The sequence below is a fragment of the Vulpes lagopus genome, chromosome 17 (genome assembly GCF_018345385.1).
Source record: "Vulpes lagopus strain Blue_001 chromosome 17, ASM1834538v1, whole genome shotgun sequence".
Taxonomy (NCBI): domain Eukaryota; kingdom Metazoa; phylum Chordata; class Mammalia; order Carnivora; family Canidae; genus Vulpes; species Vulpes lagopus.
The window spans coordinates 5204205-5230644 of NC_054840.1; the positions used below are offsets into that span (position 1 = coordinate 5204205).

Genomic DNA, 26440 nt, shown 5'->3' on the forward strand with positions numbered 1-26440 from the left:
TAGAGGCAAAAGCAAATCACATTGAAAAAGTCTGAGAACTAAACCATGCATAACTTAAAAAAAATATAAGTACCTACAGACAATATTCTCACTACTCAGCTCCCCCCATGGCCTCTGCTAGCTATCTAAATCTTCTGAAGCCTAATATCACTGCCACTCTCAGGTCTTCCTAAAGTTAAAAGGTTAAACACTCAAGTGTTCTTACACGGTTAATTTTTACTAAAAGTATGATTTAAACGCACTCCTTCAGAAATTATTCTCAGAGTTTTATTTTCAAGAAATGTAAGTTACCTTCAGAAAAGCATGAAATCTTGGTTTCTGTTTTTCACATTTAATAATCGTTTCCTTGCTCATTTCAAAGAAGTTTACAAAGGGAGGGTACGTTTTTACCAAATCTTTTGACTAGGAAGAAGGAAAAAAACCACATTAATTTGTTATATATGTTACCCTTAGATAATGAAAATTTAAAGCCAAATAATAGTCAAAATCTGATTCATTGGATGCAAAAGAAAAATTTAAAATAAGTTTCTTCTCAAGTTAAATATAGAACTTTTATGAATTACTCATTAATGAGTTAACTGCTAACCAAAATGCATCAACACATAGCCTAAAACTTGAAAAGCAAATGAAGACTAAAAAATGAAAGTATACTAATGCTTATTGTATTGACATAAACATGACCAAGTTTAAAAATTTCTATTAAGTTCAGAATATAGTAATTAGTATCCAAGAACATGCTATTTATTGATGAATCCAAGCCACCATTTAATAGATCAAATAATATTACCCAAAAAAAGCAACAAAAAAAGGAAAAACATCTTGGCTAATCGAGAAGACTAACAGATATCAAAAAGATATCTGGCATAATAGTCAAAATATGCAAAGAGCCCAGATGTCCATTGACAGATGAATGGATTAAGAGGTGGTAATATATATACAATGGAATATTACTCAGCTATCAAAAAAAGGAAATCTTGCCATTTGCAATGATGTGGATGGAACTAAAGGGTATTATGCTAAGCAAAATAAGTCGGTCAAGGAAAGACATCATATGATTTCACTCATGTGAAATTTAAGAAACAAAACAGATGAACATAGAGGAAGGGAAGAAAAAATAAAATGAAATCAGAGAGGGAGACAAACCATAAGATACTCTTAACTCTAGGAAACACACTGAGGTTTGCTGGAGGGGAGGTATGTGGGGGGATGGGGTGGGTAATTGGGTGATGGGCAGTAAGAAGGGCACTTGAAGTAATGAGCACTGGATGTTGTATATATGCAAATGATGAATCACGAAATTCTATCTCTGAAACTTTAAAAAAAAAAAAAAAAAGGAATGTGATAATTATTTCTTCTTTGGAATTCTCAACCAACCAGAAAAAACATGTAAGACTATATGGTGAGGGATAGAAGTTAAAAGGAGGCTTCAGAAAAGAAAAGTTTATTTGCCAGAACTCAAGACATCGAAAACTATAAATTAGATTCAGAGACTAAAAGACACTTATAAACCCTATTCGCTGCAGCTCTTTCAAAATTAATTTATTTGAAAAAGTTAAGCTATGTAGTTCCTACCCTAGTAAAGAAATAGCACTTCATTAGAAGCTTTTACGCAGAGGAGACACAGTAACGGCAAAAATGATACCAACTATAAAGAAAAGAATGAAAACTACAGAAAATTTTTAAAAAATCATTAATCTGTAACCATTAACGAAGGGCAAATAACCTGATACATAATAAAATGATTATAGCACAGTATGACAATCAGTGCTCCTAACAATGACCTCGGGGTATCAAGAAAGTGTTAACTTCTATGTTTCATAAGACAAAAACACTTCCAATTTATTTTACAAACACAACTATGTCAAAGTTTTGAAAGCAAGCTCTTACATTTAAACAAGTACCTGTCATTCCCTTGAGAGTATTTAATGAGATGATGCTTTAACCTGAAAGCCTAAAAAAGAAGTAAAATACTTACATATTTAAGAAAGATGTCACCAATGCTTTTGCTCTCATCCCAATTAACAATAAGGTCTTCCAGATCATCCTGAAAGAGCACAAATTGAAACATTTAAGCTTGAACTTGGCGGTGCCTTAAACATTCTTCAATATTTTTGAAATATTCAAAGTAGCACCTTACATTAAAAAGCATCTCAGTTTGATGTGCAAAACAATTAATATAACACATTCTTTCTCCTCAACAAGGAATTAGCTTCTTGGCTAGCAGGAAAATATCCTTTGAAAAATAATTAAGAAAATATCAAGAGTATCAAGTCAGTAAGACTAAGCCTAACTTTCCAAATTGATATGACAGCTCAACATCTTTTCCTATTAACTATAAAGTTGATTGGCATTATTAATTATAGAAAACTACTTTCCATCTTGCTGCTAAAGCATCTTATTTAACATCAGCCATTTGAAACTATAATCTCTGACAGGTCAGAAAATTTTACTTAAAGGGTTAGATAGTAAATATTTTAAGCCTTGCAGGCCATATGGTGTCTGTTACAAGTACTCTGTCCTTGTACTATTGAAGCAGCCATAGACAAATCATAAACAACCCATGTGGCCATGTTTCAATAAGGCTTTCTTCACCAAAACAAGCAAAACACTTTACCAAAATCCAAAACTGACTGGATTTGGTCCATCAATCATAGTTTGGTAATTCCTGATCTATAAAACTCCTCTACTGTCATCCTAAAATATTAAATATTTATAAAAATTTAGAAGACATTTAAAAGCATAAGGTAATAAAACTCAAATCAGAGGATAAAATGAGATGCCAAGAAATGACATATTCCCTAACTGAAATTCTAAGAGTGACTTTAAAGTAGAAATTAATCCACAAGCTCTTATAACCAAAAGTTCTCCAAGTGCTCTTATAACCAAAAGTTCTCCAAGTGTCAACCACAGGCCCCCCAGGACATCTATTTTTGTGGGATTCATGAGATTAAAACTATTTTCATTACAATACTAAAGCTCTATTTGACTTCCCACTTTAATTCTCTCACAAGTATACAATAGAGTTTCCTACAGGCTACAAGACGAGTGATACTGCAACAGACTGAATTCAGAAGCCTGTATGATAAATAGTCTTCTCATAAGCCAGACAGGAAAAATGTCAGGGTCACTCTTCTCACTATTTCTGCTTTGGAAATTAGTTATTTTCTATAAAGATTATGTTATTTATGCTACTTATATAATGAGTTATTATAACTTTAAATTTATTGATATAATTTTTAAAGTAGACTGAAGACACGTAAAAAGATGGGCTGTCACTTTAGCCAAAAATTAACTCAAAATGGATTACAGACCTAACTATAGAGCTAAAACAATACAACTTTAAGAAGAAAACATAGAAGAAAATCTTTAAAACCTTAAGTTAGGCAAAATTTCTTATATATCAAAGCAAAAGCACAGTACATAAAAGAAAAAAATGGATAAACTGGACTTCATCAAAATTAAAAACTTTTGTACTTCAAAATAATAGAATATTATCTGCCCATACAAAGGAACAAAGTACTAACATGCAGCATCATACAAGAAATTCAAAAAATGCTACGCGTAAGTCAGACATAAGATACAATATACTATATATTTGCATTTGTATGAAATGTCCAAAAAAGACAAATTTATAGAGACAGAAACTAGATTGGTTGCATCACTTAGTAAAGTCATTAACTCACTGAATAGTATATTTGAAATAGGTGAATTTAAGGACATATATAATGTACCTCAATAAAGCTGTTAAAAAATTTGAAGCGTCTTGAAAAATACTTTTAAATTTTCCATTTTAATTTCAAATAGCTAATACTAATAGATAAAACCCATATTAACAAAAGTTCCTCAATAGTGTAAGAATTAAAAGGGATCCTGAGACCAAGTAGTTTAACCACTGTCCTATATTAACAGATTCAGAAAAGTTTTTAAAAGGGGGAAAAATTACTTCTGATAGCAGAAAAGTACTTTAACAGCCCAAAAATCAAGAAATAAAACTTAACTTAAAACAGCATTTGAAAGAAACAAAAGAAAGAAAAAGTTTATAAATAAGACTAACCTTGGGGCAATATAATGTAGTAGGTTCTGACACTAACTAGATAGTTTTAAATAATGCTTCTAGGGTTTGTTCTGTGTCCTTGGTTCAAGTTATTTAACCTCTACATGTCTCAAGTTCCTATTCTGAAAAATGAGGTATTATAATAATTCCTATCTCAGAGGATTAAATTAATTAAAAACTTGTTCAGTATTTAGAAGAATCCTGAGAGGTACCTAACTGGCTCAATCAGTGGAACATATGACTCCTCATCTCAGGATTATAAATTCGAGCCCCACACTGGGTAGAGATTACTTAAATATAAAATGTTAAAAAAAAAAAAAAAAGAAAAGAATCCTTAACAGATTGTTGTCCTGAGTAAGCTATTATTAACTGTATTTACCTATGTATTTAATATAAAGTACACAAAATATTCATAAAGCTGTAATACAAAAGAGAAAAACCTTACAACTCTGGCAATATGATCTAGTGGCCTTTTTATAAATTGTAAAAAGCTGGGGTGCCTGGGTGGCTCAGTCAGTTAAGTGTCTGCCTTTGGCTTAGGTCATGATCTTGGGGTCCTGAGATTGAGCCCACCTTGGGCTCCCTGCTCAGCAGGGAGTCTGCATGTACCTCTCCTCTGCTCCCACCTCCCACTCGTGTACATTCTCTCTCTCAAATAAATAAAATCTTTTTAAAAACAAAGTGTAAAAAACTTTAAAACGGCTGTATATACTTATATAAGAACATTGCTATCAGAAAGCAATATAATCTCTAGGTACTCTGAAACAGTCTATTTCTGGTGAACCTTGAATTCCTAATGTTTGTTGACTAAGCATTTCTGCCTTCATGAATGGTAACCTCAGAAACTATTTAGCGAGATCAAGCCATTTGACTCAAATCACACAGCTGTGAACCACCATTCAAACTCAAGCAGTCTAACTCCAGATTCCATTATTCCACTTGATCGATACCACAGCTCCTCTCCATTAGAAATGGGGAATCAGATGGGCAGGTAAGCCCCCAAGAGCATTATTCATAGTGCCACCATTTCTTACTATGCTCCTGTGGGAAAATGCTTCACTCAATTTAGCACAGACCCTGGGATACATCTCCTTCTCTTTGTCCATAACACATCAGGAATTCTCCATAGGATTCTCCCAAGTTTACCTCCTGGCCGTAAGCAGAACTCTACAGTTCTAAGACATAAAGCAGAGCTCCCATAGCCTGTTAGAAAAGCAGAGAAAGTAAACAGATGGGACCAAGAGCTACTTCCTTCATTTCTTCCTTGTTCAGATTTCTTCTGCACTGCTATCTACTTTTATATAAGATGGATTTCTCTTTTACCTAGCTCATTGCACAATAAACCAAATTAGCAGATTTCCCAACATACACCTGTTCCTGAATCAAGCACAGGGTACCTTCACACTTCCACAAAATTAATAAAGGATAAACATACAAAGAAAAAGCACTCTATCCAATCCCTTTCTCTTTTGTTTCAACATAGTTCCATGCAAAAGTAGGCATTTGTACATCAAGGATGAATGTTGATAAATCCTAAAAAGCAAATATTCACATATAGGAAAAGAGAGATGTTGATAACAATCTCAAAAATTCTCATCCTAATCTAAATATCATCAGTGAATTCCCTTGCAATCAAATTAATAATGAGGTCAGGGGCCCCTGGGTAGCTCAGTTGGTCACATGTCTGCCTTCAGCTCAGGTCCCAACGTCCTGGGACTGAGCCCCACGTTGGGCTCCCTGCTCAGCAGGGAGTTTGTTTCACCCTCTCTTTCTGTCCTCCCCCTACTCGTGCTCACACACGCTCTCTATAACAAATAAATAAAATTAAAAAAAAAAAAATAAAAAAGAGCCAAGAACTAAATAAGTAAATACAGACTTCCAGTCCTCATCTGGACATTTAAAAACAGCATGACCACCATTCAGCAAACATTTACTAACAGAAATCTAAGTGCCAGGCACAATGGCTATAAACACAGTGGTAAAAACTAGTTTTACTCCTTCACAAAACTTCTGAACATTGGTTTACTTCACTTCTGAATTTAAATTATTAACGTGAATTGCTACTGTTATTTATTGAATGCTCATAGTGTCAAGTACTATGCTTAGTGTCTTCTGAATATGTAAAAGATAAAAATAAAAATTCTACAGCCTCCAAGTCAGACTAACTATCCCATATTGCAGATAAGAAAACTGAAGCACTTAACCACCTGACTTCATACCCATTTATGTCTTATTCCACAACCCACACCTGTAACCACTCTGCAATACCATAAAATACATACACAGCAGTGCTTCCCAGAATACTGTTAACAAGATATGAAAAACTGTACAAATTTAGGACACATTTATTCCTTTGCATATTAAAAGAGTATATCAAGAAGCAACATAAAACAACCTAAGTGTCCATCAATAGATGAATGGATAAAGAAAATTTGTATGTATAGAAAATGGATTATTATTAAACTATAAAAAAGAAAATCCTGGGGCACCTGGGTGGTTCAGTGCTTGAGCGTCTGCCTTCGGCTCAAGTCATGATCCCAGGGTTCTGGGATCAATCCCGCATCAGACTCCTCATGGAGAACCTGCTTTTCCCTCTGCCTATGTCTGCCTCTCCTCTCCCTGTGTCTCTCATGAATAAATAAATAAATTCGGAAGGAAGGAAGGAAGGAAGGAAACCCTGCCATCTGCAACAAAGATAAACCTTGAGGGCATTATATCAAGTGAAGTAAGTCAGAAAGACAAACACTATATGATCTCACTTATGTGTAATCTAAAAAAACCCAAACTAAGTATAATAAGTAAAACCAAACTCACAGATTCAGAGAACTTATTAGTGGTTGACAGAGCCAGGGGGTGGGGAGTGGAGGTGGGGGTGGCAAGGCAAAATAGACAAAGGTGGTCAGAGGTACAAACTTCCAGTTATAAGTAAGACATGGGTATGTAACACACAGCATGGTAACTGTGGTTAACAATACTGTATTGCAGGTTTGGAAGTTGCTCAGAGAGTAGATCTTAAAAGTTCTCATCACAAAGAAAAAAAGAATTTGTAACTATGTGTGGTGATGCTAACTAAATGTAGTGTGGTAATCACAATATATACACATATTAAATCATTATCTCCAATGCTAAAATGAATACAATGTCACATCAACTGTATCTCAATTTTTAAAAAAAGCAAGCTAGCAATAGGGTTTAAAAGAATTGACTTTGAAGTCAGATAAACAGGTATTTAAATCTTGGATCCAGCATTTATAAGATGACTTGACTTTGGAAAAATTATTTAATTTCTGGGTGTAGCAGCTTCACATTTGTAAAATGTAGACAATAATACCAACTTCTTTTTTTTTTTTTTAATACCAACTTCTTACACTGTCCAAGTAGATGTGGCAATGCTTGATGGCCAGATACATTTAAAAGAGAAAAAAAACTACTATTAAAAAAAAAAAAAAAGAAAATACAAAAAAAATTTTTTTTAATTTGGGTGATGGAATTATGGGCATTTTCTATTCCCCTTTACCACTGATTTTTACAAATGTTTGACATGTATTGGTTTCATGGTAAAAAGAGCACAGGCTTTGAAAATTTTTTAAAGATTTTCTTTATTTATTTGAGAGAGAGAAGGAGAATGTGTGAGCAATGGGGGGGGAGGGCGGGGAGTTAGGGAGGAGAGGAAGAAGCATAGAATCTCAAGCAGGTTGCTCTGAGCATGGAGCTTGACTCAAGGTTTGATCTCACGACTGAGCATGACCACCCAGGTCAGATGCTTAACCAAATGAGCCACCCAGGCACCCAGGTTCTGAAATTTTCAAATGTGTGACAAATCTGAAATCAGCTAAAAAAACAACTTAATAGTTGAAATATTGGTAATCCAACTTTCTAGAAAAAGCTTAAAGAATTATGTTACACATGACAAACTAGAGTGCCAATCACTTTCAAAGCTCCAGTGAATCAGAGAACATGATTCTTAATTGAAATTATAATCCTATACACGTAACAGGTATAACATTTTATATTTGAAGAGTACTTGTACACCCAGACCAACTAAATGACACAAATTCAAGTTGGTCCATAAGTTGGTGCTAGAACACCAAGATGAAAACCCACTTACCTTCCCATCCTACCTTTACAACTCTCAGTGTTTCTTACAAAGAAAAAATATATCAAGAATACTTTTCAAATATTTAGATTAAACCTACCTGGAAATAAGGATAAACTAGGCTGAAATTTTGTAGCTTTTTAAGAAAATAAAAATTCTTTCAGAGTTCCCTTGAGATCTAGAAATAACTAAAAGATGATTATGCATTTTGATAAGGTACAAAATACAAGTGATAAATTACATTTTTATAAACTTGTAGATCTTCTAATATTTTTATAATGTGCAATAAAATCAAAAGTAACTTAATGTACTTGTATGAAAACATCCTATATGGGGATCCCTGGGTGGCTCAGCAGTCTGGCGCCTGCCTTCAGCCCAGGGCCTGACCCTAGAGACCCGGGATCAATTCCCATGTTGGGCTCCCTGCATGGAGCCTGCTTCTCCCTCTGCCTCTCTCTCTTTCTCTCTCTCTCTGTGTCTCTCGTGAATAAATAAATAAAATCTTAAAAAAAAAAAAATAAAATAAAGAAAAAGAAAACATCCTATAATTTAGATTGATCTTTTTACTGGAATATGGACTAAACATTAATATGAGGTGTTCTGAGGAGAAAATTGACCAATTTTGCTCAAGCACCTTATATAGGAAAATAAGAGAAAATAAAGCTTAACTACTTTTAAGAGTTCAGCTAAACCTGCCCCAACTCTAAGAGACTGATACTTATAAATCAGGGACCCTTCATCAAAGGAAAAAAAAATTATTAAAATGAGAGTAGGATTGTCTTATGTGGTTTTTATATTTATCTGACCAGAAATAGAGAAATGAACAAAATGGTCTCTAAGTCTCTTCCAGCTTCAAAGTTTATCAAACTGTCCAAAGCAAAACAAAACTTACAACCTGAGAGGAACAGTAAGAAAATTAGCACTAGTAACCACATGTCTCTATAGAAAAGACTTCATAAGGTTTAATTCCTTATTTTCAGGATTAATCAAAAATCAAAAAATAGGCAAACAAATCTTAATAAGGCATAGGAGCACAGGGACATAAATGATTCAAAGGAATAAACGAGGGAGTAAGTCTTAGGTAAAAAACTCATTTAGCCAATCAACAGTACCTGAAAAAAATATTATATAAGCACAATCCAAAAAGAATTACTACAAACCTAACATAAACAAATTTACCTTTATCTTCATGTGCACATCAAAGATATCAGGGATACTACCAAAAATAGTCTTAATCTCTTCTGGTGCAAGGATAGGCCCACCACGTTGTCCTTCCTCTTCCAATGGTACTTGAAATAACTAAAAGGTTTAAAAAAAAAAAAAAAAAAGACTAGTTTGGATAGATTGTGGGAAAGGAAAAAAAAAAGTGAAATATAGACAGTGATGAAAGGAAATGTTGATGGAAAAGAAAAAAAAGGAAAAAAATACTTCTCCTTAAATATGAGACTTTTTTCTTATAACATTTTCTATTTTATCCTATTTTATTCATCTGCGTGTATATACATACTCTTCTGTTATGTTAGAATCTCATGCAAGTTTATCACACAGTTCTACAATTCACTAAAATTATTAGAATACAAGAGTAATTTGTATTTTCAAGTTAATAAGAAGGCAATAAGCAATCAGCTATTTCCAAACATATCCTTAAGTACAAACATTTTTTAAAAAGACAAAATTATAGTGAGAAAGAAGAAATCAGTGCTTACAAGGAGTTGCAATAAGGAAAGGGTATGACTTATAAAGGAATAGGAAGTACCAGGAATTTTGGGGGGGATAGAAATGATCTATATTCTGATTGTAATAGAGATTATATAAATTTTTGCATGTACTAAAATCCATATTCAATTTCACTACATGATATTTTAAAACATAAAATTTTGGGGATGCTTGGGTGGCTTAGTGGTTGAGCATCTCTGCCTTCGGCTCGGGGTGCGATCCAAGGTTCCCGGGATCGAGTCCTGCAACAGGCTCCTGCATGGGAAGCCCGCTCATGAATAAATAAATAAAATCTTTTATAAACAAACAAACAAATAAACATTTCAACAGGCGATTTAAACTAAAAATAATAACTTACTGTTGGGGTCTTAATATATGTTCAAGTAAAATGAATGCCAATAGTGCAAAGGGGAGAAGGAAATGAAGCAAAAAAGAAAAAGATAAAGATTAAATGAAAATACATTACAAATAGTAAGGGACTACATGAAGATTATGAATTATTACTATTTTTAAGAACAATTCTTTATGTTTATTTACCACCCCCAAAAAAAAATATATATATATATCTCCTTCAAATTGGCCTTGCCTCCATAATTTCCCTTCTTTAATACCTATTTCAAAGTGAACCAAATTATAGTTCTAAAATCCAAGTCAGATATCATCTTCCCCTTCCCATCAAAAATTCTTCTCCAGATTACGGATGACCTAACACACTATATACAGAGGCCTTCTCTGGTTTGACATAGGCATCGTTATCTCAAATCTCATTAAAACCACTCCTACCCCTATTCTAGACCCCTTAACCCACCTAAACGCTAATGCCCCTAGACTAGTCATAAAACCCTCAATGATATACATCTTCAATTGTCTGTACTGTTTGCAGAATCTCAAATACACTTCCTACCCATATTCTTTCCATGTACTAATCATACTCATACTTTAAAACTCACTTCAGGGGTACCTTGTAGCTCAGTCAATTAAGCACTCAACTTTTGGTTTTGGCTCGTGTCATGGTCTCAGGGTCCTGAGACTGAGCTCTGAGTCTGACTGAAATTCTCTCCCTCTCCTTCTGCCTCTGTCCCTCCCATATGCACACTATCTTTCTCTATATATAATATAAATAAATAAATCTTTAAGTAAAATTCACATCAATTTTTATCTTCTTTATGGTACTTTTTCCAATGTTCAACCCATTGAAGCTTCTAGCCCAACACCTTCCCTAAGCTGGAAGAGTCACATTCTCACCCCACAAATCTCCAAATACCTTAACTAAACCTCCTTCATGATGCTTATAACCTTCCATTTGGTATTATAATTAGGTATGTATGTTTTATCTCCTCTTCCAGTCTAAGTTCCTCTAAAATAGGAATCCTCTTTAACATCTGGCACAATAATTTCTGTTAGCAGGCACCCAAGTATTACACAAAATAAAGAAGCTTCCGGATATTCATTAATTTGGGGGCTGAATTAAAATTAAGTTATTCCAAATCTAATTCCAAAAAAAGGGGGGGGGGGGAGGAAAACATCACCTAAAATAAAGTCTGAAGAGAACATTATTATGAATTTAGACCACAATCTTTTAAAGAAAATCTTAGGTGAGTTTGTAGTAAGCACATTGGTACAAAACTATGTACAGTCTAATCATTCTAAAGGCTTTTTAAAAAGGCATTTTAGTGAATTTATTGATATGCAAATTAGAATTCTGAAACTCCAGTGCATTTACCATGGCCTGAAAGGATTTAGATTTCTGGGTAATAAATGCTACCAAAGTACATGAACAATATATGCCAAGGGGATTTTCTGCTACTCAACTACATTTTGGCTGACTATAAAAACTTCAACAAGAAACTCATCTAGAATGATTTCCCTTGAGGAAGAAGAGTAAAGCTGACTTAAAACAGTGAAGTTTAATACAGCAGAGGGCCTCATAAACCCTTGACTACTGCTAAACAAATTAACTGTGAAGAATAACCTCTCCATGAATACCAAAAAAAGAAGCCTTTCCATTTCTTATCCATGAATTTCATCAATGGCACAAGCCTACTAAAGCCTATTATATTGAACCCTAATGAGTTATATTAAGAATTCAAATAGAGGTCAGGTAAAAATTAACCCCAATCAGAAACTCCCTATTATTTTTCTATTCAAAGACAAGCTTGATGGTATCAACTTTATTTTCCTGACAATCTCCTTCATTACCTAAAACAAATCTATTCCCTCTTTCTCCAGATGCCAAAATAATGTCCTATTATTGTCTTTCAGAACCTTGAATTTCAGCTTATTCTTCATATCTTCTTCAATTTCATCCTATAAGGATCCATTAGAATTGTTTTTCTTCAGCAATAACTTCACAGTACATTTTAATGATCAGTAATGAGTTAACATTTATGACTAACCACTGCATGCTTTAAGAAACTTGACACGATTACTAAAAAAATTACATCCATATTGTTATGCTTCATTGCTATTGTTTTTCACATACATACAGGTACTAAATAAAACAAGTTACCTACCTTATCTATGTATATAAATTCAGTGTTGTAACAGGGAACCTGCAAAGTTCTGAATCAAATAAAACCTAGTCCCCTCAGAGATCATCTACTGAGGATCCTTCTCTTTTTAGTCACTATAAAAAATGATACTATTTCTGTATGAATAGAAGCTACTCTATTCATCGTATGGTACTTCCCCAATAGAAGTTTTCTGTTAGTTATGTATTTTCATTTTTAATACCTAAGTTCCAATTCTATGCTTACATAATTTTTTTAGATTTTATTTATTTGAGAGAAAAAGAAAGAGAGAGGGGGAAAGCATGTGCCCATAAGTGGGGGTGGGGGTGCAGAGGGAGAAGGAGAAGCAGACTTATGGCTGAGCAGGGAGCCCAACATGGGGCTTGATCTCTGGACCCTGAAATCATGACCTGAGCTGAAGGCAGACACTTAACCGACTGAGCCACCGAATGACATAGGTGCCTCTATGTAATTTTCTTGTAAGAAACAGTATCTCTTAGACTTTTTTTTAGTTGAAATACTGGAACAGGGATCATTTTACAACCAAATTCTTACCTGAATAATTGTGGCCAATATATTTACATAATTACTTTCAGTCTGATAAAGCTCTTTTGCAACTTGCCACCTGGCTGACTGCTTCGAAGGAACCGGAGTGGAATTTTTAGAAGACTTAGTACAAGACTTTGGGGTTTCTAAAAGGTAAAAAAGAAGAAAGATTTAATGAAAACCAAATAAAAGTATGAGACATTATGTAGACTTAACAAAAAAAGGGGAAGAATACCCACTCTTAGAAATACACCCATTTAGATTTTCATTAAAGTAAAATTTCCTCATAAGGATATGGCCAGAAAAACAAAAAAAATGGTCAAAAGTATCAATGACTCCAAGTTGACAGACATTATACTAAATAACTGGCCTATACTCTTCAAAAAAAGTCAAGGTCATTAGAAACAAAGAAAGTTCAGGAACTATCCCAGATTAGAAGAGACTAGAGATAACAACATATGATCCTAGAATGGACTCTGAACCAGAAAAAAAGAACTTTTTTTTCTTTTCCTAAAAAGAGTATTAAACTGATAAAAATTAACAGTCATACTGTTAATGTCAATTTCCTAATTCTAACACACCTGTACTGTATGTAGTGGTGCAAGAAATGTCCCTCTATTTGGGGAAATACACACTTAAGTATTTAGAAGTACATCAGACCTGCAACTTAGTCTCAACAGTGCAGTTATAAACAATCCATGTGTGTACAGAAAGAGACAATTAATGAATGAATGCTAAAGGAATCCTGGCAGGATATTTGCACTTGGGAATTCTGAGTAGAGTACTAGAATCTCTATACTACTTTTGTAGCTTCCTGCAATTGGAAATTATTTCAAAATAAAGAGCTCAAATAGTAAAAATGAAAAACTATATAAAAATATTTAGTTAAAGGATAAAAAGGTTATGATTACATTGTAACAAAACTTGTTAGGAAGACACCTTCCTCAACAAAATCCAACAACATCAACTGCAAATTGTTAGTTCTTAACATAAAAGAACATAAAACATCCAGTTCAACACATGTGGAAGGACATATTAGCATACTTTATAGGCAGTTTTTAAAAATGAAATCTCACAAAAACTTAAAATACACTTTCTTACTATCAATATGGTTAAAGTACTTTAACATTAGTACAAAATCTCATAAGTTCTTAAACAGGAAAACAAATTATAACATACAATAGAATGACATGAAAAAAATAACATGCAGTCCCAGTGTATCTGTTTTACTCAATACCAACTTTAAACATTATTAAAACAATGATGTGTACTACGGAGCTTTGAATGCTTTTTAAAGCTAACACATCAAAGATTTTCCAACCTGCCATCCATTATGTCAGACTACTCTCCAGACCCAAGAGTTTCTGCCATTACATATCTCAAGAGGAAAAATCTGACATACACTGGCCCAATTTAATTATTATGTATAGGCAGTGATCTACACACTGGGGATTCAACACAGAACACCTAATATATTAGTATAGTATCATCCCCGTTTTCTTCAGGGACTCATTTTCTTCTCTTGTCTTCTAAACTGCATATTCAAGCTTCATTCCTTTATGATAAAAACTTTTACCATCTCATGCCCAGTACGTCCACAATTATGGAACCAGTAAATTCTCAGACCCATGTATCTAATCATAATCCTCCACTCAAGTACCAACCTCAATTTTTCCAGATACCTACTAGACATCTGTACTTCAGTTTAACCTGGATATTCTCTAAAACTGCACTGTCTTCCTCTAAAATCCAGACTTCGATTTTTGCAGACATGGTAACATGTCTTCTATTTTAATGTCTTATTCCCTTCCTGTCACTCTATTCCATCAGTCTCTCCACAATCCTTCTTACTCTATTAGCAATCCTGGTTCAGGGCTTTATCACCTTGTGGCCCAAGCCACTGTGGATTACTTCATGGTCTGGGCATCTCTAACTTGTCTTTCTTTTAATCATCCATTTAATCATCTTCAGAATAATCCACTAAAAATTACCTACTCAACCAATTACTCCACTGCTCAATAGTTTCTAAAATTCCTTGTTGATGACAATATGCAGTTCAGACATACCGGTCTGATTTCAAAGTCCTCTAATATCAGGCCACAATTAACTTTTCAATTTAACTATTACTCTCCCATACTCTAGGCAAACTCACCTATTCACTATTCCCTAAAATCTGAATTTGTATCCTATTATTTGTATTCTTGCCCCTCTCATTTCTCAACTCCACTTCAGTTTTCTGGGCCTACTATAAATTGACACTCAATTCCTTCCATGAGTATTTAGGGAGTATCTACTCTGTACTAGGAACTGAGAACAAAGCAAAGGATTAGACAAGGTTTTTGTTCTCTTAAAGATTACACTCTGAAGCAAATAAAAAATATTAATTTCTAACAGTAATAACTACTACTGAAGACAACCACTAGGTTAATGGATTAGTGAGAAGTACTGGAACGGGGACTTAACTTTGCAGAAACCCAGGAAGATTTCTTTTAAGGCAAAGAGGTAAAGTATAAAGTTCCTGAGGTATGAATGTAGTGGAAATATCCAAAGAATAACAAAGATAAGTGTGACTGAAGCTTCAAGTATTATAGAAGAGCACATCATCATATAAGTTTGGAGGTAGGTGAGAAAGGATCACATAGGAACTCAAAAGCTACGGTAATGGAAAGCCACTGAATGACTTCAAGCACAGGAGGGCATGAGCTACTTTATATGTATTTTAGAGACCTAAGTGCTGCATGTAGAAAGGCAAAAATGGGGGCAGCTGGCTGACTCAGTTGGAGAAGCATATAGCAGCTGTTCATGCATTAAATGCTGCTGACTACATAAAACCTATCCATCTTGGATGCATGGGTGGCTCAGTCTATTAAGTGTCTGCCTTCAGCTCAGGTCATGATCTCACGGTCCTGGATCAAGCCTCACGTCAGGCTCCCTGATCAGAAGAGAGTCTGCTTCTCTCTCTCTCTTTCCCTCTGCTACTCCCCCTGCTCATACTCTCTTCTCTCAAATAAAATCTTAAAAAAAAAAAGTCATCTCAGCAAGAGCAATTTCATGCAGTAGGGACTAAGGTTCAATCGTATTGGGTTGAGAAGACAATGAAAACCAAGGAACTGCCACAACAGATCACTGTTAATTCTTTGAAGAATACTCATGCAAAAGGAAAGAGAAATGGAGTATAAAGTAGAGAGTGTCAGGGAGTCAAGGGGACGTTTTGACTATTTCTTAAAACTAAAAAACAAGACATATTTGTGTGTAGATCATAAAACAAAAGTAGAGGGAAAAATTGATGATCAAGAGAGAAGAGTTAGTTACAGGGCCTCTCTATATCATTTGAGAACTGAGCTCAGCCTCTGCTGATTTCATCATACCTATTTTCTCCACAATTCATGCGACACTAATCTTGTTTTGCTGGTGTTAAGAATTTGTTCTTTGAATAGCTCTATCGTTTTCTAGAGTGATATACAAATAAAATATAGAAAGCACTTAGCATATAGTAAACAATCATTAAATGGAAGCATTTTTGTGTGCCTTTTCTCCTCAGCTGGAACAAAGGCATAATAAAAGGTAGAACCTTTCATATTCACCGTAGTAGTGATTTATCTATATTCTAACAATTATTGCATTCCACTAAATTTTATTTTTTTTTATTTTTTTTTTTTTTAATTTTTTTTTTTAATTTTTATTTATTTATGATAGTCACAGAGAGATAGAGAGAGGCAGAGACACAGGCAGAGGGAGAAGCAGGCTCCATGCACCGGGAGCCCGACGTGGGATTCGATCCCGGGTCTCCAGGATCGCGCCCCGGGCCAAAGGCAGGCGCCAAACCGCTGCGCCACCCAGGGATCCCGCATTCCACTAAATTTTAATGACCAATTTTTTTTAATGTGAATTACCTCCATAGTTAATGCTAGACTCTGGTGTGTTGGAGATATCTAGAAGTGATCCTATAGAAAGGGAATGTTCAGCTGATGGGCGCTTACGGGGAGGAAAAGGCGACATGTCGGTCTCTCTGGAAAGCTGAGCCAGTGTCTCTTTTAAACGACGTCTTTTGCGATTGCTGTTTGGGGTATTTAGAGAAAGCAGTGACACTGATTTCTTGAGCTCAGGAGTATTAGCCTGCAATCAAAAGCACAAAAGCTCAATTTTACTTCCTTGGTTCTACACTGAGACAGGAACAGAAGAAAACTATATTTACAAGTCTGACAAAAATCTGGATTTTGCACAATGATTTTACAACTATACACTCTGCCAGGAAATTCAGAAGATTCATAAAACATAATAGACAAGGGACCACTGTAATTGCCTAACCCCAAGCACCTCATTCTGTTTCTTCTCAGTTCTATCACCATTACATATTCATCTGTAAGCTTGTTTACTGTCTAGTCCCCTGTTAGGCCAATAACTCTGGAGAGCAGGGACCATTCACAGTTCGTTCACTGTATCCTTAGCATTTAGCACAGTGCCTGGACATATTGCTCTCCAGTATTTGCCAAATAATACTTGACTTTAAAAGCTCTCTGCTAGAATTTAATGCAGTTTTTAAACTTTATGGTCAAGAACTCTACACTGAGAACAAGAGTCAGAAGACAAGACAATATAGAACCTATCTAGATTTCATAGTAATACAATAAATCTGTACCTCAATCTTCAATATTTCGTTCAAATTAAATCTCCCACTAAAGAAAATCTTCCCTTAAAGCCTACTTCTATACCTTTATGCCACGTTTTTGTAAATGATACACTCTTTCCCCAATCTAGCGTGACAGGTGCATCTTCCTTGCCTACAATCTACTACTAGAGTTATTTTTCCAATGACATCTCTCTCCTTAATATACTTCAATGGTTCCCAATACTACCCAAATTCCTTAACATTTTAAAAACTACTTGATTCTACCTAAATTGTAAGCTTTATTTGTTGGCCTTCTTTCCCACACTCCTTTCAAGACCCATACTGAACTACTTGCTATTTCAAGGTACTTTCAATCTTCACATCATCTCCCACCTGCTGTCTAACTTGAATGTCCTTGCAAGATTAGCCTAATCAGTTGGTTCAACATGTGTTTGCTCTTTTCAGTCCTGCCTGAGTCTCTGAGTGAGGTTAGTTAAAATAATAACTCAACTATAGCACATATTCAGCACTGTAATTGTTTGTATATCTATCTTTCCCTTAAGGTTCTAAGTTTCTAAAGATAGGAATGTTACTGTTCATAATGGTATCACTAAGAAGAAACACAAAATGACATATGGTAGATTAAAATAATTCTACTGCACTGAATAGTTTTGCTTAAATCTACACAAACTTCTTCAATATCTAATTGTTCAATTATTCACAAACTCTTAAACATGCCAATTATATAATATTCTTTTCAGATAGAAGTGTTATCTTTATACAATCAAAATCACAGAATGACTAAGGGACAAAAATACATACCTTTTCATATAAATACATAGTTTCTCCAGCTCGAGCATCCATTTGAATGCTTCCCCAGAACCACTAGGTGAGAGAAGAAAAACTTTTTAATTAAGAATTTATCTTATCAGGGGCACCTGTGTGGCTCAGCTGGTTAAGCATCTGCCTTCGGCTCAGGTCATGATCTCAAGGTCCTGGGATCGAGCCCCATGTCAGGCCTCCTGCTCAGTGGGGAGTCTGCTTCTCCCTCTGCCTCTCCCCTGCTCATGCTCTTTCTTTTTCTTTTCTTTTCTTTTCCTTCCTTCCTTCCTTTCTTTCTTTCTTTATCTCTCTCTCTCTCTCTCTCAAATAAATAAAATCTCAAAAAAAAAATCTATCTTATCAGAGAAGCAATTAGTAATATTTTTAAAAACCCAATCTTGGAGCTCCTAGCTGACTCAGTCAGTCATGAGTGAAACTCATGATTTTGAGTTGAAACTCAGCATGAAACTCTTAATTTTGGTATAGTGAGTTCAAGCCCCACACTGAGTGTGAAGCCTACTTAAAATAAAAAAATAAAATAAAAATAAAACTCTAAAAACAAAAGCCAATCTCATTCTAGAATTACTTGCCTCCTGTTTGACAACATAAAGTTTCTTTGAAGGTTCAAATGGAAGTTCTTTTACTATATTCTCTTCAACTACAAGGTGAGTGCATCTTTCATCTCCAACAGGTAAACAGTTACCTCCTAAAAGAAATGCACACAAGCGTAAGTCAAACTATTTATCTCCAAAACTGAATTTTTAAAGAGGTATATTCACCAGGAGGTAATTAACCAAGAGTGGGGAAAAAAATATGAACTTTTTAAATTATAGTAAATTCTACCTTGCATTTTAGTCATTTCTTCCATATTGGTTTTTTCTTCATCTGAAAATCCCAAGAAACTTAAAATGCAATCTTGAAATGGAGGTACTTTAAATTCATTTTTAAAGTCATCAACTGATGCAGAGAAATCCCTAAAAACAAAATATACTCTTCTAAAACCAGCTTAACTTAAATTCAGAAAGTATATCAATTTATATATCTATAATAATTCTGTAAGTTTTAGTATAATCTATTTATTGAAAATATTTTACATGTGGTCCTGAAATGTTCACAAAAACATCAGTTAAAAAAACACTTGGATGTGTCCTCAGTCATCCGGGAGTAAATTCTGATAAAATTTGATCAGAAGTAGTCTTTAAAAGATCCAAATCCTTGCTCTGGACGTGAAATTTTCTATCTATTCCAGGGGTTCTACAGCTTTATGAAATATTAAGTAATGATGCAATAGAATAGCAAGGAATTATGAGGTTGGAAAGCTTAACAAGGTATTGAGTTGTAGGGATCCCTGGGTGGCGCAGTGGTTTGGCGCTTGCCTTTGGCCCAGGGCACGATCCTGGAGACCCGGGATCGAATCCCACATCAGGCTCCCGGTGCATGGAGCCTGCTTCTCCCTCTGCCTATGTCTCTGCCTCTCTCTCTCTCTCTCTGTGACTATCATAAATAAATAAAAATTTAAAAAAAAAAAAAAAAAAGGTATTGAGTTGTAGAATGTAACCAAACAGAGTGAAAAAAATATAACACAACCCAAATATCCAGATTCATTAAGCTATTACCTAAGAGTTTTAGAATGTTAATGATAATCAAAATTATCCCACAAGGTAAAGTCTGAAGATAACCACATATGTCTTTAAATTTTTTATGTTTTTATAACTTTGTTCCTCCTAGACTTTATTCATTAGGCTACCCAAAGACTGAATTCATTCTGTCTGTACTCTCTATGAATTTAGGGTTTTGGGCACATGAGTTTACCTTCATAACATTTAATTCAAATCATGAACTACTGATTTTCTAAACACTTACTGTTCATTCCGCCTTTCCCAGGCTTTGTAAATCCACTCTGACTTCATAATTGGAGTGCCCAGGCTCACAGCAATCTAAATACATAAAAGTTAATCACAATAAATTTTCACCTTAAATAACTGCATTCATGGAATTTCTAAGCAATTTTATACATATTTTTTGAAGTTTTAAATCATTATTCACCTGCTTTATGACAAAATAAAGAAACATTAACAGAAAAACTGTCTTTCAATCATACAAGTTAGGTTAAAATAATTTAGAACAAGTTCCATGATATCCAAATCATTTTGTTATTTTAAATAAATACAACTCTGAAGTTAAAAGTTCATCTTTATTTTACTATACTTCTATTTCTCTTTTCTCCGTGTTTACTCCTTTAGAAGTACTGACCCCCAAGATAGGAATACAAAACAAAATACCTGATTAAGTCACAAGAAACTAAGATATGAATTGAAAAGTATACCTCTCAGGAATTCAACATTCCCCCAAATTACCATTTTTTTACATAAATACTCTGATGGAGGGTGGGAACAAGGTGATAAGCTCTTCCTACGATATTCAAGAGCAATCTTAAACTAAGATTTTAATTCTAATAAAAGTAGTTTTTCCTGCTCTTTCATAGTTTTCACTAGTTAAACCTTAGAGCCATTATACAAGATAGCTCAGTTCTTAAGACCATTTAGGCAAGAGCGAAATAACTGCACACTTCCCAATTCCCTTATTCACCAACACTTAATAGTAACCTTTGCTGATATTAATTATCTGCCTGAAACCTTACCCATCTACCAACCTCCACAACCCTACTCATTCGCAAATCCTACTTATTTCAAGACCTACCTCAGGTTTCATTGCTTCCTTAAAACCTAAAAGACCACACTCCTAGGATTTAAATTTTTTACTAAATGTACTTAGCAAAAATTGAATTTCTGATTCTCAGTAAACTGTGAGAGAAATAGGATGAAAGTGCTGTTATTAAATCTATCCCCCCAAAAAAATGCTATAGTGAAATACTCAAATTTACGTACCCTGAATTTTTCTCCTTGTGTACAATTTGCCACCAAATGTGTAACTTTTGAATTAAAGTCTTTTCGAATAACTCCACCCATGTGATGAACCAATGTCACCAATCTGACCTCAAAAGAAAAATTAGGCAACATTAACTTTATAATTAACTTGAACAAAATTTTAAACTATGTTTAGAAGTCATCTAGCATCTACTGAAAAATTTTTATTTATAAGGTACATACAAGAATTTTTGTTAAGATATGAATTTTATGTCAAAAAAAATTAAAGATTCATTTGCCTTATTGGCACAGGCAAAATTATACATAGAGATAAGGTAGTAGAGATGACTGCACAAAACTTAATTAAACAACTGGCTTTCATACATCCAAAAAGATTGTTTTTTTAACACTAGGTTATATCACACCAAGATTCTTCCCACAAATTACAGTAATACCCTAATAGCTCCAACACAAAAAATTTTATGAATCAAAAAAGTTCCTATGAATTCTCTAGGGCAATGAATATACATTAAGGCTGGACTTGTATCACCAAAAACTGTAATGTGTTAACAAAAACTTCAAACAATATGCTCAATGGTACTTAACACAATTTAAGCAGACCAGATAGTAATAAGGTCTTTCTATTAATTCATATGCCTGCCATCTTAAACTAAATGTTTCTTTAAAATGCTCTTCAGAATTTTTCTTCATAAAATTTAAAATAGCACATTCATAAATTCTCCTTCAATATGTTTTAAATAAAACCATGATATAATTAACCAAACAAAATATCAATTTAAATTTATTTGGCTGGAAAAAAATTATTCCTTGAATAGAAGGTTTTAAAATACTTACTAGTTCTTCTTTTTTTCTAAATCCAGTAAAGCATAGTACTAGATTCATCATGCTCGTACAATAGAGTGGGCGACATGAAAAAGGCAAAGGCTGAAGGATATAACAATTTTAAATCTGTGAGCTTTCTTTATAGTAGAGAATAGAACACATCTTTTTCAAGCTAAGACGTATTTCCCCCTCTTGCCAATCAACTGTTAATCCAAGATTTCTTGTGTTTTTCAAGATACAACACAGATTATACATGCAAATTTCTGTTCACAAATTTCTGTCACATGTGCAGGTATATGAATGTGACACATTTCTGTCACGTGCAGGTATATGAATTAGAAGCGTATGTCTAGATTATGGCTAAACTGTTTTTAAAATCCAGAAATGTAAAATTACATCTTGAAATATGAAGAGATGGTCTACACACTCCAAAAATCAAATGTTGCTTATACCAGATGTATGACAGCTACAGGATTCAAGTGACAAGCAATAAGATCTCAAGAAATTAATACTGCTCAAAGAGAACGGGAGTATTTTTAGATTTCACTGAAAACACGTGGACTACTAGACTACGACGTACATGTGACCTTTGTGAACAGAAATTTGCATGTATAATCTGTGTTTACCTGTAACTTTCTGGTAATATACTGCTTATTTCTGCGGATTCAAGTTTCTGAAGTGAATACCAATAAAAAAAAAAACTGAAAAAAAAAAAAATAGCAAAAAACATACAAAAACCCCTCATAATTCCCAATTGATATTTGGCACACATAATCTAAACACACCTTACTACTGACAATTTAAACATATTTATACACAAACTTTCAGTTCTAAAATATACTTTGACACAAAGTTTTACCTACTAGGAAAATTTCAGACTCTATACACTATTGTAAATGTTTCCAAATTAAAGTTACAACAGTTTGAGATATTTTATAATGAACACTATGTAAATTACACATATACTTGAACCAAATATGATTCCAATTTTTGAGCTATAAAAATGGAAACAGTAATAATTTAACCAAGGGAGATATATACATAATGGAAAAAGAATGGTTAAAAAATATGTTTAAACCATGAAGTAACAAATAAAAATGGAAATGTATATACATTCTATGGAAGAAAGTAAGTTTATATATGTGTATACATTGCTGGAACCCAAGTTTTAAGAAATTCTCTCTCCCCCAGAAGGTATTAAGACATATATGTGCAAAAAAAAAAAAAAAGACATATATGTGCATATATACACACAAATATATGATTGTCATTATTTTAAAAGTCTTAAGATTTTTAGTCCTATGAGTTACAATAGGAAGATTTTAAAAACTATCTTAGAATAACAACTACTAACCTTATTCTATTACATACTCCTAACAATTAACAGGATTTTTCTGGTAAAGAATTTTCACAAAACTCATTAATAAAAATTTAACCTTGAAAGTCATAATAAATATATATTTTCTTACCTCTCCTTTTTGGGCACAGTTTAAGATAACTGGTGGTCCCACAATTCTATAATCAGTCTTGTGTAACTCATTAAAAACAGAATCCTGGAAGTCCGTGACTACGAACACATTTTCAAATTCTGGAGAATCCAAGCCTTCAAATTCTTCTAGTGATTCCATCTTTACAAAGGGCACTTTAATTTCCTTGATTTTTTTCAGGTGGTATGAGAAATAAAAATTTATAATTACAAAATTAATTCATATAACTCTAAACCTAAAATCAATTCACTATCAATATTTTTACTTTTAGATTTGTAGTAAACTTGTAAATCACACAATGAGCATTATACTTAATAGCAAACAGCCTTATTTACTTATTTGTATTTTTATAGATACATATCTCCATCCATATTGATATTAAATTCTGAATATTAATATTATAAATTTTTGACATGACTTAAGTCATTATAAATCTAATACACATACAAAATTTAAATGATTTTTATATATACATATTTTGATAGTAGGATGCATTAGAAAGATATCCAGTATTATTTTTTTTAAAGATTTATTTATTCACAAGACACACAGAGAGAGGGGCAGAGACACAGGCAGAGGGAGAAGGAGGCTCCCTGCAGGGAGCCCAACGAAGTACTGGACCCCAGGACTCTGGGGTCACGCCCTGAGCCAAAGGCAGAGGCTCAAACACTGGGCTAGCCAGGCATCCCTCCACTATTACTTTTTATTCTAAGAAAATGATGCCACACTTAACAGTTCTTTGTTCATAAATCATCTTCAGAATGATTAATAGAAATAGAAAAAATACTATGCCACTTAGTATCTACAAAAAGGGTATAGGTTAACTTAACCATTTCAGTATATATGAGGGAAATAAGAGATATGAAATAAGCAGGAAGTTGCTGCGTGACAAAATGTAGGATATAAAAAGGCTTTATGCTTAATATTTTATAATGTACATCTAAGATAAAAAATGAAAATATTAAGGTACCTGTATGACTCCTGTTCAAAAGGAACGGAACTATTTTAAAAGAAAATTCTGAATTGGTCAGTAAATTGTTTTGGGCTTTATTTGCTAGGCTGATGTGATGAGCTGAATTGTATGTCCTTGAAATTCACACTGAAGCCCTAACCCCCGCCCCTGTACCTCAAAATCAGACTATATTTGAAGACAGGGCCCTTTAAAAGGTAATTTTGTTCAATGAGGTCATGTAGGTGGGCCCTAATCTGATCAAACTGCTGTACTTATAGAAAGAAGAAAGTCAAGGACACAGAGTTATCAGGGATGTGCATGCCCAAAGGGCCATGTGAAGTCATAAAAAGGTGGCAGCCATCTGCAAGCCAAGGAGAGAGACCTCAAGAGAAACCAAACCTTTCAACATCTTGATCTTGGGACTTCTAGCTTCCCGAACTTTGAAAAATACATTTCTGTTGTTTAAGCCACCCAGTCTCAGTATTTTATTACAGCAGCTCTCACAAACTACTACAGCTGGTATACAGAATATATTTCATATGCGGAAACGAATTCCCTGATGACTCTCAAGTTATTGTGATTTATATATATATTTTTAAGATTTTATTTATTTTATTTGAAAGAGAGAAGAGCTGGGGGACAGGGAGAGAATCTCAAGCAAACTCCACACGAAGCCTGCAGCCCAACTTGGGGCTCTATCCCACCACAAGACTATGACCCAAGCCAAAAACAAGAGTTGAACACTTAACTGAGCTACCCAAGTGCCCCAGCAATTTATAATTTTGGAAATAGAGCAAGAATTTGGAATAAACATAAAATTAACGGGGGAAAAAAAAGCTAAGAGTTAAGGTAAGAAAAACACCATATATTTGTGAATATGTGCGCCATTTAAATTTAACAATGCCAAGTTACTGTGTAAAGAATTCATACTTACAATATACATTATAGTTCGGGGTTTCAGAAATAGTCATATTTTTAAAATAAATATAAATGATTCTATTCATCTAGCTTCAGAGTGCAAAATATACCTTGTGCCTAATTTAGATCCGTCACCATTAAGTGGAATTTAAGAATACAATCAAGAGTAGTGCAGCATGCCACATGCAATGAAATGCTTGACCTACCATATTAACAACACTTTTTATTAATTTTTCATCCGACTTTCCAGGACAACTTTCTCTTATCTTTATAACAGGGACTTCCATTATTTTAATGGTCTGTGGAAAAGAGACTTAAGTATAAGATAAAGTAAACTATAAAATTGCTTAAATATTGATGGAAGAAAAATAGTCTTTCCCTTAAAAAACTAAAATTCCATACCTTTAAAGCTTTTATAAGTTCTTCTTGTTTTCCAGCTTCTTGAACCAATATCATTCTCGTTTCGATTTGAGGCATTTCTTCTATTAAAAATTAAAATATTTAAATATGTTTACCAGGTACTAACATCAAAATTAACAGTTCTTAATCCCTCTTTTGGCTAAATCTGGCATGTATTTCCATCTTTGAGATCATGATATTCTCTAAAATTAAAATGACTTAATTCTGTTTATTTTTTAAAATGTGATCACCTATCACTTTAGAGAAAGAGAAAACAAATTGCAGCAGAGTATACAAACATCAGCACTCCTCTTATCAAAAAAAATTTACTCTCTTGGACAGCTATCCTCTTCAACAGTGCGTGCAACTTCAGGAGACCCATTTATAAAGCAGTTAAGGGAAGAAGTGGCTCTTCACCTAACCAGTCATAACTGAATAAATTCTAACAGTGTTGCAGCTAGACTGCCCTCATACAAGGAAGAAGCAATATTCAACAATAAGATGCTTTCTCCTTCCAAGGTGGGAAGCATTGATCCAAACAGTAATCAAAAATCTACATAGTATAAATGGCTAAAGTAAAAAACACAAGGAACAACAGGTGTTGGCAAGGATGGGGAGAAA

General features: G+C 33.9%; 1 protein-coding gene across 6 annotated transcripts in view; it reads right to left on the reverse strand.

The window, feature by feature from the left end:
- ECT2 (epithelial cell transforming 2) overlaps nt 1-26440 on the reverse strand; it is a 62417-nt gene that overhangs the window by 30591 nt on the left and 5386 nt on the right. For 3 of the 6 annotated variants that reach the window (XM_041731444.1, XM_041731442.1, XM_041731441.1), the window contains exons 3-16: nt 25823-25902; nt 25627-25719; nt 23533-23715; nt 22076-22165; nt 21242-21349; nt 20217-20290; nt 19197-19327; nt 18944-19059; nt 18354-18416; nt 16816-17038; nt 12932-13068; nt 9330-9449; nt 1976-2044; nt 292-402 (exon numbers count right to left, since the gene is read on the reverse strand). In XM_041731444.1, coding sequence (XP_041587378.1) covers nt 292-402; nt 1976-2044; nt 9330-9449; nt 12932-13068; nt 16816-17038; nt 18354-18416; nt 18944-19059; nt 19197-19327; nt 20217-20290; nt 21242-21349; nt 22076-22165; nt 23533-23715; nt 25627-25719; nt 25823-25902 — 1598 coding nt within the window. The remainder of the gene's footprint in view (nt 1-291; nt 403-1975; nt 2045-9329; nt 9450-12931; nt 13069-16815; nt 17039-18353; nt 18417-18943; nt 19060-19196; nt 19328-20216; nt 20291-21241; nt 21350-22075; nt 22166-23532; nt 23716-25626; nt 25720-25822; nt 25903-26440) is intronic. The other 3 variants (XM_041731445.1, XM_041731447.1, XM_041731446.1) reach the window with 3 other exon arrangements.